This window comes from Dermacentor andersoni, chromosome 8 (assembly GCF_023375885.2).
Source record: "Dermacentor andersoni chromosome 8, qqDerAnde1_hic_scaffold, whole genome shotgun sequence".
NCBI classification, from domain to species: Eukaryota; Metazoa; Arthropoda; class Arachnida; order Ixodida; family Ixodidae; genus Dermacentor; species Dermacentor andersoni.
Genome location: NC_092821.1, coordinates 151,614,597 through 151,635,546, shown reverse-complemented (window position 1 = coordinate 151,635,546; position 20,950 = coordinate 151,614,597). Strand labels below are relative to the sequence as shown.

The 20,950-nt window shown below is 49.1% G+C and overlaps 1 protein-coding gene across 5 annotated transcripts in view; it reads right to left on the bottom strand.

The window, feature by feature from the left end:
* The window catches only part of LOC126525479 (ras-related protein Rab-37-like), a 160,802-nt gene that overhangs the window by 33,668 nt on the left and 106,184 nt on the right, over positions 1-20,950 (bottom strand). For 2 of the 5 annotated variants that reach the window (XM_072290066.1, XM_050173366.3), the window contains exon 8: positions 7,141-19,786. The exons of 2 other annotated variants lie outside the window; for them this stretch is intronic. In XM_072290066.1, the coding sequence (XP_072146167.1) occupies positions 19,672-19,786 (115 nt within the window). In that variant the 3' untranslated portion in view covers positions 7,141-19,671. Of the gene's footprint in view, positions 1-5,526; positions 5,862-7,140; positions 19,787-20,950 lie in introns of those variants that run through there. One more of the 5 variants, XM_072290067.1, reaches the window with a different exon arrangement.

Genomic DNA, 20,950 nt, shown 5'->3' with positions numbered 1-20,950 from the left:
CCTTTCACATTAGAAAGGAAGGATATAAATGTGTAAGCACTCCCTCTCTTGCCTTGTCGGGAAAAGAAATAACATTTTTGGAAGAAAGATTGTAATGTTGTTGATTTGCAGATGTTTTTGCGACTGATGTGCGCATGCCTATGCTGAAAAAGGTATAAATGTCCGGTGAATTTCAAATAAACTTCCAGTTGGCAGTCAGCGCTCGTCTGTGGTATTTGTTTCCTTGTGTCCTCGTCTTTTTTGCGCTGTTTAACCTCAGTTCTAAGTATGAACCAACTAGCCCTCATCAAGATCTTACTACTCTCGCGAGCCCTCGTTCGAACGCGACACCGTTCGCGTGACCAGGCGTTGGTGTTCAGCATGGGGCGAACATATCCGCTCGTTATCCGGTCGCGGTGAGTCGGACTTTCGCGATTTGTCGCGCGCCCATCGGCATGTTTTGTGGATAGCAACTCGGCTAGCAGGCATTGATCAATGAAAGGTGCAATAAATGCCCTTGTGATTGTTTGCACTTCTGTGTTGTCGTTCCGTTGTCCCAATAGCACGGGTGAGAACCCGACATCTGGCTGCCCAACGTGGACCTCTTGGGGCATCGGACGATAGTTTTAACAGTGTTGCTTCGTTCGAGAACTTTGTTTGAACCGAAGGGCTAGCGTGGATTTTGAACGCTAGCGTTGGCGGTGTGCTTTCTTGAGAGTGGCGGCGGTGGGTGCAGTGTGTTTGAACTTGTCAACATGCTAAGCCTTTTCGCAAATGATTTTTTTAATGACAGCTGTCGGTACGAGAGCCACGTGGTCTAGATCCTGAGAGAGAGAGCGAGGCTTGGCGCCCGCGGAGCATTGGCAAGCCTGAAGCAAGTGAGTACGGAAGCCTTGTGGATGGTTCTATCTATTTGACTCTGATGAAGTCGCGGCTCTGGGAGCCGGGTGGCCGCGGGCCTCGGGTGCCGCTACGGGCTGACTGGTATTGCGGCCTGGCACCGGGCGCTCCGACACCGTCTGGGACGGTGGGCGCTGTCAACTCGGATGCTGTGTGCACCGAGCGGGCTAGGACCACCTAACAGAGCTGACGTCTCCTCGCGGCTGCCTGTTTTGCGCCCATTTTGGGTGTTGTTTTTGGATGCCGGTTGTTGTCAGTGTGGCGACGCTTTAGGCCTAAGGCTTTACGAAGCTGCCTGTCGTACGTGGAGGGACACAACCTGGTGGGCCGTGGCGTTGAGGTGTTGCATTTCGCTTCCCTCATTCTAGTTAGCCTCGCACGAATTGAAATTACTCGTTCGACTCAAGAAAGCGAGCTTCGTTCACGTCAACTTAGCATCTGAGTAGCCGCCCGATCTTTTGCCAGCCGAGTTGAACATCGTACCACGTTGGCGATGCCCATGCAGAATTCCTCTCCCTTGCACTACTTTAGTGTTTGCCGAGTGTGTTGAGTGTATGCAGCGTGAATGGAGTCGCCCCTGGTTTGCTGTTACCTGCACATCGTCTGCGCTGCTGCCCCGGACTACGATCCAGCCACCCCGGGCAATGGTGATACTGAGGCCAGTTCGGCGCAGCGACTTCGGCGGCCTCCTGTATCCAGCTTGCAACCCTCGGCGGCGGAGTAAAGAGCCGGCGGTCACCGACAGCTACCGCGCGGCTCTCGCCAGCAGGGCGCGTCGGCGTGAGCGACGCTTGCTTGTACAGACTACTGCGTCGCCGTTTCCGGAGTCCTGGCCTGGAATCGTGCCGTCGAGTCTGCAAAGCTGCTGCTGTGACCAGCGGACGCCAGCGGTGTACCCAAGGACAATGTCGGCTCGCATGTTATGGACAGCGTGTGGACATTTCGTCGGCGAGGCCACTGTTGCATGTACTACCTTGTTCGCGAAGCACGCGTTGAAGTTAGACCGTGTGACATGTTTCGCTGGAAAATGTAGTGATTTAAGGTTGGGGGGGGGGGGATGTGGGGATGCGGGGATGCGTGACCCTCACGCGTCCCCTGATATGTTGTTTTTCCGCATAGCTCCCGTCTCCTGTAATCCGGCTTCGCCACGTGGCTTGATACTCGCAGCAGTCGGTGTGGTTGAAGCGCATCGCGAGAGATGGCGCGAGTGTGGCTCTGCTAACGCCATCTAACAGCGGGGTTACTTGGGCGCGGAAAGGAGAAGGATCTTCCTCTTTGGCTCGGATTCGGCAAGCGGCACGGACATCCCGCGCGTGCGCCGATCCATGCTTCTGCGAGACCCTGCCGCGAGGTCTCGTTCGAACGCGCCACCGTTCGCGTGACCGTACGCGCGAACGACCAGGCGTTGGTGTTCAGCATGGGGCGAACATATTCGCTCGTTATCCGGTCGCGGTGAGTCGGACTTCCGCGATTTGTCGCGCGCCCATCGGCATGTTTTGTGGATAGCAACTCGGCTAGCAGGTATTGATCAATGAAAGGTGCAATAAAGGCCCTTGTGGTTGTTTGCACTTCTGTGTTGTCATTCCTTTGTCCCAAGAGCACGAGTGAGAACCCCACAGGTTCTACTAGGAAACATAAATACCCAAGAAAGTGGTTGGGGAAACGGCGCCGCGGTAGCTGAATTGGTAGAGCATCGCACGCGAAGGTTGTGGGATCGTTCCTCGCCTGCGGCAAGTTGTTTTTCATGCACTTTCATTTCCTCCGTTAATTTATAGTTTCTTTATTTCATTTATCAAGCACCAGTAATATCCCCTATGTTGTCCTCGGTGCCAGTGTTTGTTGGCTTCTTACGATATGATTAGACAGACACACACACACACACACACACACACATATATATGTGTGTGTGTGTGTGTGTGTGTGTGCGCGCGCGCGCGTGTGAACCTTGATGAAGATCGGTCCACCGGTCGAAACTGTTGAAATTAAATACTTGTTCTGTTTACCTTATTGTAGCACCGCTCAAGTTCTTTACGTTTGAAAGGTAGCCTGAAGAATTCCTCTTTACCTACTATATATATAGTGAACTCTCGTTAAAACGAACTCGGTTAAGCCGTATTCTCTCATAGCGAACAACATGCGAACATTTGTTTGGTTTTCCATAGATTCAATACAAAAAATAACCTGCTTAAGAGGAACTGCATCAGACGTGCTTTTCGGTTAAGACGAAAATTCGGAGTCACCGCTACCGATCCTGGAGGCTAGGGTGCCGGTGACGCACATCGCCCTTGGACAGAGGCGAAAACAAGAAGAGGGAACAAAAAAGTTACATTGACGCCTTACTTCGTGAACGCGGGTGACGCACAATCATACGGGTGCCACAGTGCACACGAAGCTATTAGCCCTCGGTGCGCCTACACTGTTCGCATCGCAGACAGGGCTCCCGCGTCTGCGCCATGCGCAGCAGCTGCCGCTATAGAACACCTCTTCGTAAACATTTGCTTACTAATTTCACAAGTATGGTGTCAGTGCGCACATGCAAAGATGAACACATCACACTTGATAACCGCGGACGCTCGCTGTCAAAACACTGGAGACAGGAATCGCGGCAGCAGCAGCGAGCGAAGTGACCTTCGTGCTGTCTATCGCTTCAACGCAAACTGAGCGGCGAGAGCACAGAGCACACAAAGCTACGAGCCATCGGCCCACCCTGACTGTGCCCGCAAGGTAGATCACTCTCAACATAAAGCCCACGCGACCGCGCGCGGCCGAAGTACAATGCCACCTTCCCCTCCCCGGTGTCATGCCCGCGACGGAAGCCGGCGCGCTTCCTCCCCCCTTTTCTCCCTTGTGCACGCAAGATTGAGCCGGCATCGTCGGCTCAACGTCGCGCGCTTTCACTCGCACAAACAGCGTACGGCGCGCGAGGACGACGTTATCACGAGACGAACTCGATACGTCCGTATCGCAAACATAACCTGTAACAACTGATAGAAGAGGCCAACCCAGCGCACCTCCGCTTACCTTCCTCTTCCACGACGCTTCACCTCGTTTCTCCTTTCCCACCTCGCTCGTCACCTAGACTTTCCTCTATTTGCTTTGCCGCGCGCTCTAGTGTTTCTGTATATATACAGGGACACCAGCGCGCTCTTTTGGTACTTTCGCTAGCTCGGAGCCTGCACCGATGACCTGTGAGGCTGCAGATGCCTGCTTGAACTCTCTGGTCAATTTTTTCCAGTAGCACGAAGGCACAGAAGGATTTTTAAGATCAGTAGGTGAGATGTCATTTGTAGCTGCTCGCCGATTTGCACAGAAGCGTCAAATATCTACCACGGACTAGATGAAACCAAGCAAGAGCGCCACTTGAAGAGTTTTGTATTAAGTCCCGCTAAATAAATACTTTTTATGTCATTTCTCCCCACCGTTGTAACTCTACCTATTTTACCGTTTTGAAGTAAGGGATTTTGATGCTTCTGGTCATGTTGCCAATTATTCTTCTGATAAGACGAACTTCTGATAAGACAAACGAATTTTCATGGTCTCTTCGAGTTCGTCTTAAAGAAAGTCTACTTATAGTCGTGCTTCAAAATAACAGTCAATCGATAGTACAGCTGCTTACATGCGTTCCCACGCAAGAAGCTTGGCGAGGTAAAAATGTATAGCTCCTGTAGGGAACGGGCTTTTCATTAGGCCATCAACATTACTTTGCAAAAGTTGTTACAATTCACTACATAAAAAAAGTTGGAGCACGAAGTTTAGAACTTTGTAACTTAGCAATAAAACATCACAAATCGGCAAACATGCACCTAATGAGACAGCTAAAGCGGACAAAATTGATAATCATCGCTCTGAATTATGCTACTAAATTGTCAAAGGAACATTTCCTCATAAATATTGGAAAATTTTCACGTAAGTTCTAGAAATTTTCACATCAGTCCTAAACGCATCTATCAGGTTTATCCGCTTCAGATGCTATGACCGATATGCAATTTAGACAAAACTGCTATATCTGCTTTTGGCACAGTTACCGAATTTGTAATCTTCGTACTTCAATTTATTTTTGAACTTACCAATTTAGAACCATTTACATGAAAACATTGAGGAACTAAATAAATATTGCTTCCTACAAGTGGTACGATTAGGCTTTTTCTATAGATAAACATTCGACCAATTTATTTCATTCAAGTAATTTCAGCGGCTGTGTAAGGAGCAAATTTCTGCATTTCGTGTGAACTTGAACAGAGAAATCCGGGATGTATCCGACGTATAAGCACCTTCGAAATAACTTATTGTTAATTGATCGATACTTGGGGAAGCCATTCTAACGCAATTAGGAGGAGAACACCGGACAGTACAAGGCAGCACAGGATTGCCCGTGCTGTCCTGCCTTCTGTTCTTTGAGTCCGTCTCATTTGCGTTACAATGCCCCGACTAAAAAGCATCCTCTTAAGAAAAAAAAAATTATGGCCCGCATAAGAAGTCATAATTAACGGTAATAAGTAAAAGTATTGACAGTACCGCTCTTGTCGCAGCTGCACGAATAAGCAGTGCCTTCCTGCTCTCGAGCCGCTTCACCATATATCGTCACTGCTAAAAAATAAAAATTGATTTGATCATTGATTAATCGATTTTAGTTGTTTATTTATTTATCGTTATCTCATTGTACAGTGACGAAGCAAGCTTTAAGCAGTAAAAGGGAGGAAAGAAGGAAAGAGAAAAGCACAAGGCAGGGAGGTTAACCAGAATAACGTCCGGTTGGCTACCCTACACCAGGAGAATGGGAAAGGGGAAAACAAAGATGACTGGGAGAGAGAGGAGGGAAGAAAAGGATGAAATTAGCGGTGAGTTCGCTGACGCGTGTGGTTTAATAGAAATTGCATTAATAGTCACAGACGTTCACACAAGCCCGTCGTCCTCAAGAAGCACAACAGCGCCTTCACCGATTTATGGGCCGACGAGCGATGGGGGCGTTGTTCCAGCTGCACCTGCACAGAAAGCGGTCGATTGTCCAGTTTTTCGAAAGCATTAGCAAGTTCTTGTCTTTCTGGGGCATATCGTGGACAGTGGCAGAGCAGGTGGTCGATATTTTCTTCGGTGCCGCACACCTCGCATGCTGCACTGTCGGTCACTCCAATTAATGTAGAGTATGCCTTTGTGAAGGCAACTCCTAACCAAAAGCGACATAGAAGTAGCGTTTCAATATACGATACCACCTCAGGCCACGTCGAATTATTGCGCCTCTCTGCGCTCTGGCATCAGGTTTAGGCGTACGATATTGCCATATTTAACCGTCACTTTGTGACGGATTAGCAGTTATGATTTTAAAAAGTTATCACGTACAGTTCGCGTACGTATTATTTTACAGTGCCGCGAACAGCCCGGAGGAGGAGGAGGAAAGGAAGGAAGCTCGGCGCAGTAGTAGTAGTTGGCTGTTTATTTATATAGTTAGATAAATAACGGAAAGGGGACGGGAGAAATATTGCTGCTGAACGCAGTAACTGTCCAGCACAGCCTGCTGACACTTGAACCGCGGTCACCATCCAGTAGAGGAGGAAGAGTGGCCAGAATTGTGGGAGTCTGCTCGGGCTTTTTGGGTTTAGCGTCGTGACAGACGAACAAGACACACAGTCGCCGCTTTTGCTGCCCGTCTGTGTTTTTCTGAGCTACGACGTGTCCTGACACGTGCACTGATATTCCCCGTAAGCAGAGAATGAGCGTCTGTGTATTCTGTGACATTTCTCGAAAATGGTGCCGGTCCGAGTATACTTTTATACTACTCAGACAAACCTTGAGCACTGACTGTATTCTATTTTGCGATTTTATAGACGCCCTAATGTAATCAAAAATAAAATGAGCAAAGTTTAAGTATACCATATATTAGCGAGTCATTACGCGCACTTACCTCCGCCGCGAACAGAAATGCAAATATGAGTGCACTGCTGCAGAGCAGGATTTCAGGCTTCATTTATTGTAACTATTACTATCTCAAAAAATTCAAATTCTGATAGGCTGCGCTTACAACCGTGCACATCACTAACGAAAATAGATAAAATAATTCGCAATGAAGCGTTTGGAACGTACAGAAAACGGTCCTACAGAGTACGAAGAGTTTTGATGTCGTTTCCTTCGGCGTAGTTTAGAATGGATTAGTAACAATTCACGATATAATGTTCAGGACGGGAACAGAATTTGGGAACAGAAATTGTGGGCGCTCTGGTGTCCTTGTCGACTCTCGAGGAAAACAAAAGAAACACAACAGCGACGTGAACACGTCAAACACTTCGCTTTTATTGGCGCAGCGTATAGTATGTCAACATTATACATATAGTCGCATAATTTGCGTTTGTGTGTCTGCGTCAACAGTACAATCGTGTATATAACACCAGTTTCAACAACAACGCTCTCAGATCTTGGGTCTTCGACGGGCTCTCTGCCTCCGCCATCGCTTCACACAATAAGCACACCGAAAAAACAATCACGTAATATCACTGCTCTATTATACACACGCCTATACAACCACGCACGTAGGACACGTACCTCTGGATGCGATACATACAGGTTTTCTGTTTGCTTGTGCCGACATTTAGCAGTGGTCAATGTAACAATGCGACAAAGTTATAACACTGACGTGGCACAGCTATGTGTGAGGCCACATTCGAAACTGAACGGTAGACAGCGAGAAAAAAAGGTCGCGGATACCGAAAGGCGGCAGTTAGGTCGGTGTTAAAGGGACACTAAAAAGAGAAATAGCTTGAGATGCGTCGGTAAATTACCTTCTTACAATGTCCAAAAATATGTTTGCGACAGGAGATTTGGAAAGTCAGAAAACGCGAAAGTGTTCCCCACAGCAGCTGACCGTGAAGCCACGAATGTTGACAGCCTCAGATGGGGCATAGTTAATTTTTCATCGGTAAATTCGGGCTGCGTCGTATTCCGAAGGAGCCGACGCCTGAACATAGCAGGTATTATTAACTTTCGCTAAGCACCATGCAGTGGTCCAGAACACGCGCACTCGCACGAGACTTTGAAATCAGTGGTGCAACAGTGACGTACTAACGCTGAGGTTTCGGCGCGAAACTTAATGAAATTGAACTTCGATCTTCATTTTGTAGCCCAATAAACAACCTAATAAAGCCAATTATAAATATAGAAAGAATGCGTTATCGGTATACATTTTTTAGTGTTTCTCGTTCGTGTCCCTTTCAAAACCGTTAAAGAAAAGTACGTGGCGAAGAAAGTTAATGAGACACTTATTACGCTGCACAACAAACACACGTCACTGACCCCCGCCGAGTGCGCGACACGGTGCTGTCGTCCACAAACGGCGTCCTGCCTGCAGACGCGCGAGGCCTCGGCAACGGTGGGCGGCGCCCGTGGGCCACGTCGGCGGTATCGCTTCCAAAACCGGATGCATGTGTGCACCAGTTTGCTTTCATCATTTTGCTCGCAGCGCAGTCGCAACGCACGTAAGCCGCCCTTCACTTCACCCTGCATTGTTCCTCAGCTCAGATTGGTGGTGACAACTTTATTTACAGAAAATTAATTTCTGCGCCCGGACCTCAAGGTGGCTCCAACTCTGGAAGCGACCCCTTCACCCCAAGCAGCGATGGCCAGCTTTCTCCATTTCGGGGGCTCTGACGAGCTCTTCCCAGGTCTGTTTTGAGGCAGCTTGCAGGATCGATTCAGGTAGAGGGACCCTCGCATCCCCACAGGATGTAATCTTGGGTAGCCAATTCACGTGAACCACAATTTTGGCAATTCTCCGTTGGCAAAAATAGCCAGTCATTGTGGACTGGTGAAGGAGTCTGCTTGTATACGGCGAAGGATCGCGGCCTGCGCCCTCGTGAGATTGTCATCTGAAGGTGGAGAGACACGCCTGGAGTCTTTATAGAGATTTTTCAAGTCACTGTCTGAGGTCGCCGCCTCCCCAGCGGAAACTGAGCAGGAGGGGGCGCGCCTCCCATTAGTTAGTTAAACTTAGTGCTACGCGGTGCGCCTCCCCATTCCCGGGATTCTCAGTGTGCGCGGGTACCCATACTAGGTTTACATAAGCATGCCGTTTTGATAATTTCTTGGGATTCTTGTTGCCTTTACGTTTATATTTCCCTTGGCGAAATTAGTGATAGCTCTTTTAGAATCGCTAAGGATCGTGCGAGTGTTATTGTTCGTGGTGGCCATGGGTTGTCGCCATCTCCTCGGCCTTTATAGCGCGGATGGTGCTTTAATTGTGGCGGCGTTTATGATTCGCCCTTTCCCAGCTACTACGTTCAGGAGGTAGCACCTTTCGTTCTATACTTGGCCGCATCCACGTATGCGACGAAACTGTCGTTTTTGTACTTTTCGTGAAGGACCTTGGCCCTGGCAGGCCGCCTTCCATCATGTCAGCCCGAAAGCATGTTTTTCGGGAGTGGTTTGACTACTAGTTGTCGTCTGACCGTTTTCGGTAGCGAAATTCGTCCCTCAGAGTTCATAGCGGAATTTAGGTTTAGTCTGTGTAGAATATTTCTACCCGTTTCGGTATTGTGTGCTTCTATTAGCTCATCGAGAGAGCGTTATTTACACCTAGTTCTAGTATAGTTTCTTTAAGTTGGGGGCGTATCTCGAAAGTCCTAGTGCGATTTTATATGCTTGGCGGATTTGTCGGCGAGTCGTAGATTGTAGTAGGGAAAAGAATATACTATGCAGGTGATCAAAAAAGCTTGGGTCAGCCGGCATAGACCTGCCTCAGTCATGCCACTATGTCACGTGGCTACTCGCCTGAGTATAGGCCGCACATTTGTCGGGCTATGGCTCGTAACTTCGTAATGACCTCTGAATTATGTGTATTGTGTTGTATTAAAATTCCCAGTATCCTAATAGCACAGGTGGGGACTGGTCTGCTTTCCATATGGACACTAATAGGAGAAGCTTGATCCCTCGCGCTCCTGGGTTTGTCAGATGTGTTTTTGATTATCAAGAGTCCAGATTTGTTATGGGAGCATATTAGACCGTTTTGTTTAACGAAACTCTGTGTCGTGTTCGTTGCTTCCTGTAGTGCGTTTGTGATTTCGCCATCTGAACCACTGTTAGTCCAGACGGTAATGTCTTCTGCCTATATTGAATGTTTGGTGTGCGGTATTCTCTTTAGGAGAGGGGTAAAGCCTGTATATTTAAACAGAAATGGCGAGAGGACGGCTCCTTGCGGAGTGTCTCTCGTTCCTATAGTAAAACGTTCACTCTGGACCTCTCCAAGGTGAATCACAGCAGTTCTCTCTTTGAGAAAATCTGCAATGTAGCCAAAAGTTCGATGCCCCACATACATCTGGGTCAGGTTGGTTAATATCGATTCATGCGTCGAATGCTTTACTGACGTCCATCCCAAGTATGGTGCCTGTCGCTTTGATGTATCCCGCATGGAGAATGCCGTTTTGTGTCTGTCACGTTATGTCTTGTGTAAATAGGTTAGGTCTAAAACCTACCACGGTATGGGGGAAAAGACCTTCCCAGTCTGCATATTCGTTCAGTCTGTTTAAGATGACATGTTTCGTAGCCTTACGCAGGCATGAGGTTGATGAAATCAAATATTTCTCAGTTTTAGATTTTAGCCAGATTTAAGTATTGATATCACCTTGGCGTGCTTCCAACAGGAGGGAATTGAGCCTTCCTTCCACTGACTGTCGAAAGGCTGAGTAATGAGTAATTTCGGCGATTGAATGATCGTATATAACTTCCGCAGTATTTTGTTGGTGACACCGTCTTCACCAGCGTCTGCAGTGGTTTTGATTTCGTTTAGGACCGCCAGGACGTCCGCTTAATGTCAATATCCAACTCCTCATTGCATGCAGCTTCCTGTGTACGCAGTAGGGGCGGGGGGGGGGGGGGGGGTCGTATATTGACATTAAAATAACGATCTGGTTAGAGTGGATTAGATGTTTGAGTATAAACCGGGTTTTTTTACAATCTAGTTGTCCATTTAAGCGATCGCACAAATGATACCAGTGTTCTTGGCTAAGAAAGTGAGTATTGCTCAATCTACCTTTGTACTTGTGCTATCCGTTTTAACAGATTTCTGTTGTGCTTTTGTGTCAGCAATGTTTTCTGAAGGCTTTTTTGTGCATCCAACATCTGGAGTCTGGTGTTGGACCATCATTGGTTTGTATCTTCAACCAGGGTGGACACCTATTCTTTGAGGTTAGCGACTGACATAGGTTCGCGCTTGTCGCGGATGTAGCGGAAAGCGTCCCATCTAGTATGCTTTATCTTGGGTTTGTATTTTTAATATCCCTTAAAGAAGATTGTGGTGGTTAAGATGCAAATGATCGCTCCCCACATTTGCCTGTGTTTTCCCATATGACACTTCCAATGTTTCTGGCGAAAGTCGGATCGGGTGAAGTATATTACGACTAACGCTGTTCCCTATGCGTGTAGGTCGTTCCGGATCGTTTAGGAAGGTGAAACCGTGATCTTTGGCAGTCTCCCAGAGTTCTGTGCCCTTCTTTGCGCATTTTTGATAACCCCAGGGCGGGTGCTGTTTGCATATTTATAGGCTTTTGCCATAAATTTAGATGCGGCTTGGCTCTTGTCTTTTGGAGGGCTGTATATGTTTAGAACGTATAGGGTTTGATCTGATTGCTTATTTGGTAAGATTTGTACAAAAGTATAAGACAGAAGCGATATGTTCGACAACAATTCGGTCGTGCAACACCTAAACGATGTTGGCATGGTACCCCCTCCGGCGATTCGTGATTAATACCCCTGTCACATGGGAAGATTTAATGTCATTCGAATCTAATGGCATTCGCATATAATCCCACTAATCGGGATTTACACGGGAAAATTTAATGTCATTCTAATGGAATGACATTTGCCATCGAATGAGTTAGGGGAACTCATTCGCATTCGATTTCGAACCGAATGTATACTCTTGGCCCCAGATAGACAACAGCGACACGCGACGCGAAAAAATGATGCATGCATCAGCAAAGTGAGAAGATATTTTTTTTAGACTTATAAAAAAGAATAACTATTTTTGCCGGGACGATATTTTCATCACGGGCTGTGCTCACGCGCTATTACTCTTTGCATCAAGAGTCTGTCACGGCGGTCGGCCATATTGGATGCGTTTGTTTAGCAACGGCAGCAGTGGTGTTGTGTACTCTCGTGATGGTTCGTCGGTGTTTGACGTGCGGTGCCATGGCTACAGCTGCAGCGGCTGCGGACTCGAAAGAAAAAGCACACTGGAGCCCCGAAAAGACATTCGCCCTTATCAAAATATGGGAAGACCATCTCCATGACTTAAGAAGGGCGAACCGGATTTGCGCTTGGCTTTAGTTGTGGCTTGGCTTGTGATGATTGGCGTCAAAATGTTTTCGTCGGTTTTAAAAGTACTCACAGAAGTTCTTACGAGCGTTTAATAGGCACAAATTTCTTTGAATTTCACAAATTTTGTTGCAGATCGTCATTGCTATCATTTGCGAATGCCATTATATTCTACTGTGTAGCACCGCAAGAGACCGAATTACATTCGATGCATCGAATGCCATTCGATTCGAATGACATTAAATCTTCCCGTGTGACAAGGGTATAACACAACCTCCCGTCGGAGGCTGCGGCACAACCGCTTCACATTGCACCGCACGTGCCTCCGCACCCCTCGCGTTCCAAGATAGATGTAAACGCTGCAAATTTTAGCTGTTTACGTGTCATCACTTCGCAGGATATATAATAGAATATACTATACACCGCCATCCATGGCCATACACTCTTATTAGATATATATTTCAGGCACTTTTGCAGCCGGTGTTTCTCAGGCTGCCTTTTTTCTTTTTTACAGCCGCGCATTACATCCACACCTCGTTACTACCGTGCGTCACGCACTGTTTGACTACATGTGGCCAATGAGCCAATAAAATCGACCAACTAGAAAGGACACAAGACACGCACTTGTCCTCCTCGTGTACGCTCGTTCGTTTCGGTTGCGCTGCGAGGGTAATGAACGACAGCCAACACAGCCCACCTACAGACTTCGCCGACTCGAGCGCACACCTGTGCGAGACCAGGCAGCCTCTGGAGAGCCCACTTCCTGATATGTCCAACGCGTGCCCCTCCAGCCTCGCCGCCCGCGGTCAAGCCAGAGCCGACGCGCGCGCTCGGAGGTGCGCGCCCCGTCGAAAGACAACGGCCATTGCTCAGCCCGGTGCCATCTTCTTCGAAGCAGAGGGCACCGGGCTGAGTCGCTGTCCGCGACTACACGTAGTCGCGGACAGCGCTCGCACCAGAGGCACGCCGCGAACAGCGCTTCCGGAACCCTCGCGCAGAGAGTGGACCTTTCCACAACGCCGCGGCGGCCGCGCGAGGGCTCCGACACACTGCTCGTGCGGCCCACGAAACGTGAAATCCGTGTGGCACCTATAGTCGTTTCCAACAAAGTATCGAGTGACGGCGTAATTAAGGCAGCTGTGTACGTCAAGCTGCTGCATTTTCTCAATACCTTTCGCAGTGAGGCTAGCACATCCGAACAACCGTGCCTGCGATTGGACCGCCAACACGCTCTCGCACTTCCACTACGTTCTCGCTCACTCTAGAAGCGCGATCGTCTACCGGAATAGAAGAAACAAAAGATGACGGTGGGCAACAAAAAAGAACGAAATAAGAGTGCAGGTTACGCTTGCTTAATAAATCGTGAAGAGAAACAGCTATTTCAGTCATAATTGCCGCCGATACATTGTAATCAATTCCTTATTACTAGGCTCTTACCCTAATCACACACACTCAAAATAAATTATCCTATACATGGGCGCAAGTCTTTACGGTCACAAATGTCGGAAAGGATGTTCATGGAATGCATAACCACCAAATCATCTAAGCAACACCTGCTCGTCTGAACATAACTTGGAACCGTTCGTTACCTTTCAGAACCGCGCGCTCGCGGTCGACATGGTTGGATACTGGGTGCGCGTCCTTTCGGACAAGCCCCCGCCCCCCAAGACCCCGCATACAACGGGAGCACGGAACACGCGCACGTGTAGCGTCAGAGCCTTTGAGAAAAAAAACCTGTAGCGAGGCCCTCACTTCCACAAAGAGCGACCTAAATTACTTTGCGACGCACAACGCCTACAGTTCCAGTGCTAGGCGGGCACCGACGCTCTTTCCCTTTGCCACTAATACGGCATAAATGCCATTACAAAGGCCGTGAAGAACGATTGCCTTCAGAAACGCCATAGGATACACCCTGTTGGTTGAGGAAAGTCAACATAACAACAGTTCAAACAACAAATATGCTATATGTACATTGTCAAACACACACACAGAGAAAATGTTGAACACATCGTTCGGGCCGCGTTTCTCCGTAACTTGACTTCCAAAGTACTTCCAGAGTTGACGCGCAAATGTTCGATCCTTTGCAAGCGAAAACGCGACACTGCAAGCAAGACGTACACAAGTCAATTGCTCTGGTATACAACGTGCCGCGCGATTCAATGCAATGCGTACTTTTTTGACCAAACACTGTAGTCAGTCCGCGCACAGCGGTTCGCAGGTTCGCACAGGGCCGCTTACAGTGGCACAGTTCAGACTTTTCAACATCGTGTAACACGATGGCTTTAAACTTGTTAGTTCAGCAAACAAGTGATCACTCGAGTTCCGCGGACATCGGCAAGTTGAACGACGCCAACTTTGCCTTGAAATCAGTTCAGCATGCGACGACTATACTGCGCCACGCGCTCTAGCTATACGGCAAACGCAATCTGGCTCCTGCGACTATAAATGGCCTGATGAAGGTCGCTTGCCTTACATAAATGTTTTCTCCAATCGTTTCCAGCTGCAGCACCTGATAAATACTAGCACGGACTTCTCCCCGTGAATGTTCGAACTAATTGTTGTACGACCAAGCTTCAGCCACGTAACCACCATACATCCTATCGGTAGCGCTACTATGGACGTAGCCGCTATAATGAACACGCGAAGTAACTGGCCCGAACTTGCTGAAATAGAAACTTTCCGTGTAAAAGTGCTCACGGAACCAAATGCTTCACTGTCATGCAACCCGGGATTATTTTCCTTTGGTTTCACGCAAGTGACATCGTTCTTCAAGCAAGTTTATATGCAGACGTCATCACAGGCAATGACAACGCAATATCAGCGCCACCCAAGGTTAAAAAGGAATGTTAAGCGCGTTTGAAAGGATAAAAAAAAAAAAAAAAAACTTCAGGCAGTTAGAATTTGAGATGTCGAGAGCAACACAGGCTCGAGGGATACAGGGCTAGTACAACGTAACGAATCATCTGCGCGATTCTATTCCTTTTTCTAATCAGCCGCCGTTTACGGCCGGCCGATCCCGGTGATAACCGATATAGTAGTGATATAGTTGCGGTGAGAAAGGGAATAACATGGAAATCGAATCTCTACATTACACCAGCCCAAACGGCGGCTATTTGCCGGCCACCTTGCATTTTACTGCTGCTGAATTCATTCTAATGCTGCTGAACTTTTCAACAACCGGCAACCAGCACAGCAGATTTTCGTAGGCTTGTGAGTCATATATAGCTTCCAGATCTACCACGTAAAGGCCATGTAGGGTTACGTGTTCGCATGAATTTGAGATGAGGAATGCGCGTTTGAGCAGACAAGCCCCACAGCGACTGATCAGTATCATCTGAACGCCGAGCGCGACACCCTGATCGAGAACATCGCAGCAGCCAAACGCGGTTTGCTCACACTTCAGAAATGTCCCAACCTGCACATTCTCGAAAACGCAAGAAGTCCTGGTTAAAAAAAAAAACTGTGATTAACACTTTGAAGATTGCACTCGATGTCGGAACCCAAGTGAGCGGTTTCCCTCAATGCTGCACTGTCGTGCTTGGGCTTGATGTGCGTAGGCTTCGCTTGCCTTGCAGTCGCGGGTCCATACTTGACAAAGCAAACATCGTGTCCTGCGCACACAACTCCTGAACTTGTAGGCAGCGCTAAACCAGGTTAAACATACACACCGGAGCGCTGCAAACGCGCCCGCCATGCCTGAAAACCCAGGTGGCGCCATCTGTCACAAGAGCCGCAATTCAACGGTTTCGGTCGGCAACCGAGAGCAAGGCTGCATTCACTCGTTCGCGCCGCGATAGGCGCGACGTAGTCCGTCCAGACAGTTAAGCACGGCCTCTTTGTAAGCATTTCGTAGCACGCGAACTGCACGACCGATTACCGCGGACTGCGACACGTCACACGTAGCAGCCAAGAGAACATCGCTGAGAACAAGGCGCCGATCAAGTATGACGACGGTACACACTACATCCACAGTTACAAAAAAAAAAAAAAAACACCTGGACAAAAAAAAAAAATTCACCACAACAACATCGTACACTCGTTGGTCTCCCATGTATCGGCTAGCGGTGCGTTTATGAATTTTTCACTGTGCAGAAAGACGACACACACGCCATGTCGATGAGGACGGGGGTGAATGCAAGTGACAGCTTCGGGAACTCGCGCGCAATGCATGAACAGTGAACATTTTTATACATTAAAAAAAAAAAGAATCTACTGTGGCGACATCCGGATGTATATCATTTTTGCCAGAAACACTCCAGATGAAGCACGAGAATAGCGGGGAGCGATACAGCCTGAGATTTTTCTCACGCATGATTGTTCGACTCCCGGAACTGAGTGCTCCCGAGAAGTGTGCAGATATGTTATAAAATTTATCTACTCGACTCAGCAGCGCCATGGAAACAAAGCCTGCTCGCACATGCTCTCCACTATGAAGTTATCGTGACCACAAGGACGCTGTTATCCTACACGGTCGCCTCGTGTTCCACTAAACGCTCTGTCAGCATGTAAACGCGCATTTAGTGCGTAAGCTGTAACACACTATCGGGTCTAATGGCACCCAACACTCGGCATTTTTCGTGTCCCATACAACATTCTAGAACATCATTTCATGATCAGCACAGAGGCATCAACGTGGCGCAGAACGATGTTACAGTGATGCAACCAGTTGAAGAGATCGCTATACCATAACATCGCTGTCGCGTCCGTTCACCCTAGTAGCAAGCGGGATCTGCCGACAGGTGCCGCACCGTGCATTCTAGGACTTCGTTGAAATGAAAGCGTAATGCGCAGGGAATAAGGTGAGCACGACGAGATCAGTCCGAGCACCGTTGTGTAGTGTATACGTACTATTTGAACACTCACAGAGCAACATCGCGGAACCACTCCGCTCCGCATTCGCACTATAATGAAAACAACGTACAATAATCGTGCCGTTCAGTGACCTCCGCATGGAGCTTGGTGCGGTACCTCTACTGTGAATAACAGGAAGCACAAGCGGGGGTGTGCCGTCAGCCCGAACCAGCCCGTTTGTTCCGAAATCGAGCATGGCGTAGAATCGCTAGGAAACCAAGTCGCCGGGAGTGAATGCACTGCCTCGTGCGGTGGTTATTCATCCACGCAGCTGCACCGAATGAAACCACGACTGAGGTTTCAAGGACAGAGGTACTCTGTGCATAACGTTTACAGCACAACCATGATTCGAGTTAATATTGCGCGCAAGGACTATACCCTAACCGTACGGTCGTAAAGACCAGCTTTTTTTTCCTTCTCAACGCTGGAAAAAAATGACACCACCATTTGCACGTGAAAGCAAGACGGAAAGCGGATAACAGGAAGGTGCAGACTTTGCCAGAACCGGAAAAATAACAGGCTCCTAATTGTGCATCGGAATCCCCGCTATAAAATGACAAGTGGAAGTAAGTTTGCACACCCATGCTGCCTGGTGACGTAGTAAACAGAGTGCAACAACAGCCCGAACTAGCAGAGTTGCTCGGATGAAAACGTGACACAGCTAAAAAAAAAAAGAAAAAAAAAGGAAACAGAACGCAATTGTGGGGCATGTCTCCACGGTTCTTTTTCACGTTGACATTGTACATGGAAGACGAACTGAACAGCACAGTGTATAACTGGCTCAACGGCACGATAACGTTAATACTGAGTGTCCAATGTTTCTTAATCGATCACGGCCTTGCTGAACCGATGTCAGCTATAGACCTCGCAGTCCGCTACGCCAGCCGTTTGCGGCCTAAGTGCAGTCTTCGTCAAAATTATGAAGGCAAGCTCGGCGTGAGAGATCACGCTGTTGTCGTCCAAGACCCGCCATCCATCAGACGCGAAGTGACCGACGCTCAGGAACACACGGACCGGAAACTGTGGTTCTCCTGTGGCGAAGTTTCACACCTGAGTTAATTTTTGTTACCCACGTTTTATTTTAAACCATCAGCGGTGGCGGCGGCGGCGGCGGCGGCTGTGGCTTCACTGCAAGTATGAACCACCCGAGCTTCGAAGTGAAAGAATCTCTGCTCTGCGAAAAGCTAAAGATATGAACAACTGATTAATTTGCGACATGTCTTACACTAGCCGCTAAACTTCTGAACGTAAAACCAGAGTAACTGAATACTCTTTTTAATGCTCTGGTAAAACTTTTAATGCAGATACTGAAAAAGACTGACCTGCAGGAGCATATGGCGGACCTGTCTGAGAGTCGGCCGCGTTCTTATTTCAACCAATAAGACAGCAAAAACGGCTTAATTGCCTTTTACCTCGCTATTTATGGCACCCCATGAGATTTCGTTTGCAGCGAAACGCATAACACATACGCAACAAAACGCGCTTCGCAGGAGCTTCTTCGTCGGCGCAATTATCGCCTGCTGCCGTTTCGACAATTGTAGTCGAGAATAAAAGCCACTTGATCGGCTTCCGCAAACAGACACTCACACATACACACGTGCACACAGTCCAACAGAGTCCAAGCTTCAGTCCACATCTGCTGCTGATGATGCTGCTGCCGCATATACAGGCGCGGTTATTATTATAGGGTAGGTCAACAGAGGGGGCACAAACAGAAGAGCACAAGCCCCTGCGCGCGTCTGCCGCCTCATTGGCATTAAACAAAGGCGCGCGCACGTTGAGCTTGCGCGCACGGCTTTTCGGCCACGTGACCACCGCGCAGCCAGTCAGAGTCTTTAACTGAGTTAAACGACGGAAAATGCAGCCGCACCAACAGTCACGATTCAAGGCCTCTAACCGCCAAGGTAGCCGCGTCCATACTTGGACGCAGCTCCACGCAAGGAAAATTCCCCTCGGCTCGCGTGGCATCTCGGCTGCCGAACCAGAAGCGCAGTCCGGGGAGGCCGACCGCGCTAGGGTACAGCTAGGCGGCGCTCGAAATGCCTCCCTGCGCAGTGGGCAAACCCGAAAGCTGCCCACCCGCGGCCACGCATTCGGCAGGAGTGCTGCCCGCTCGCGTACAGGCACGGCCCATATATGGCGGGCTGCCAAACCCAGCGGAGAAACGAGAGCCCAACTGGCTTCGCGGCGATCGAGTCAGGCCGCGAGGGCTGCGGCCACCGGCGGGCGCGGAAATAAAGGCAGTGCTTGAACCAGTCCGCGGTGATCGTGGCACTTCCGGCGTCACAAGTGAGGCGGATGGTTTCTGGGCGAGCAGCAGCGGCAGTCCCGGAGCTGGTGTCGCTGCGATTCGGAACCGCGCTACTGCCTTACCCCAAACCACGCAGCGCCAGCCGAGCGGTTCCGGCCGGCAGTAGTTCCGCCAGAGCCAGCGCGGGAAGCGGCGTCGCTGGTGCTGGAACTTGGCCGGCGCTTTCGGCAGCCCCGGAAGCAACAGCGCCGAAGCCAGCAGTTCCAGTACCGGCATCGGCGCTACCAGCGGCGTGGCGGCCGGCATCTGTGCCAGGGTCGTCGGGAGGGGTGCGGGGCGGCGTGCGCAGTTTGCTGGGGGTGCTAGAAGGGCAGCCGGAGCTTGACGCGCCATCCCTAACTACTGCAGCAGCCGTTGGGCTTCGCTTGGCTCTCCTGGCGAATGTACTCGGTCATGTTGAAGCGGCCCGAGGCGCCGTGCACCGACCGGGACGCCCGCTGCTTCAGCTCCCTGCGAGACAACGTTCGACGAGCGAAAGGCTGCATTCGCGCGCAAAGCCTCCACTTAATTCTGCGTCATCTTTCGGGGCACGTTGTAATGCGCCGAGCACAACTGAGCGTGGCTGTATGACAACCACGGTGGGACACACCACGCAGGGGACTCGTCTTTGGTTTGCCCTGTCGTGGTTCTCGTCGTACTGCGTTGCACTCGGCGCATCGCAAGACGAACGGACACCAACTACTGATCAATCTTTCGCTGTACTCGTCTTTCGGGGCGCGCTATGTATGTCCGCGCGATCGTCAGTTAGACTGCACCTCAGGTAAACCCGATAAAGTTCGCAAAACACTCGAAGGTAAGAATTTAGCGGATTTTAATTTATTATAGCATAAACTACGAATTTCGGCTCCCCAATGATATGCTTGGTCACGTGACCGGCACCGCGAATTTCCTTGAGCTCGTTTTTAGTCTATGGCACTGTGGTCTAGGGTTAGTCGGCAGCCTTTGCCGCTTAAGTGAGCCTGCATACCGACACGATATACTATACTTCTGGCAGGCCACACATCCTTAATAAATGTAGCTACGCAAGCAGATACACAATCAGGCTGCACAACAGAACAAAGACAGTGCTGCAAAATCGATGTCGTCTTCGTATTTAAAGGATAATTTCTGTTCATTCGAGGCTCTGAAAAGCTTCGAAAACCCGGTAGGCACGTGTTCACAGTACTTACCTCGCATAACAGCCAGGGCGTATTTCCTTACATCGCCGAAGGCAAAGTTGTATTCATGTGTAATGCCATCGCAATGAAACTCTCGTGACGACTGGCATCGGATAATGGCATCAGGTTGGACTCACCTTCGATTAATGTGCCCCCCGGAAACGGCCCGCATTTACACACCCGGGTATACAACGCCAACAGCCCAATTATGATCCTCTTATAGCTATCGCATTAAACAGACGGTGGGACCGAAACAGTGGGACATGTAAGAAGCGCCGTGGTCTCGCCCGCTACACGTACTGCTAAGTATAAGGTGACCGTGCGCATGCTTTACCGAACCACACCACCGTTACTCGATTGACAGAGCATTACATGCTGCAACTCCGGGCCCGGATACATTTTTTTTATTATGCGATATATATTTTTGGGTTGCGAACTTGCTCAAAACAACATAAAC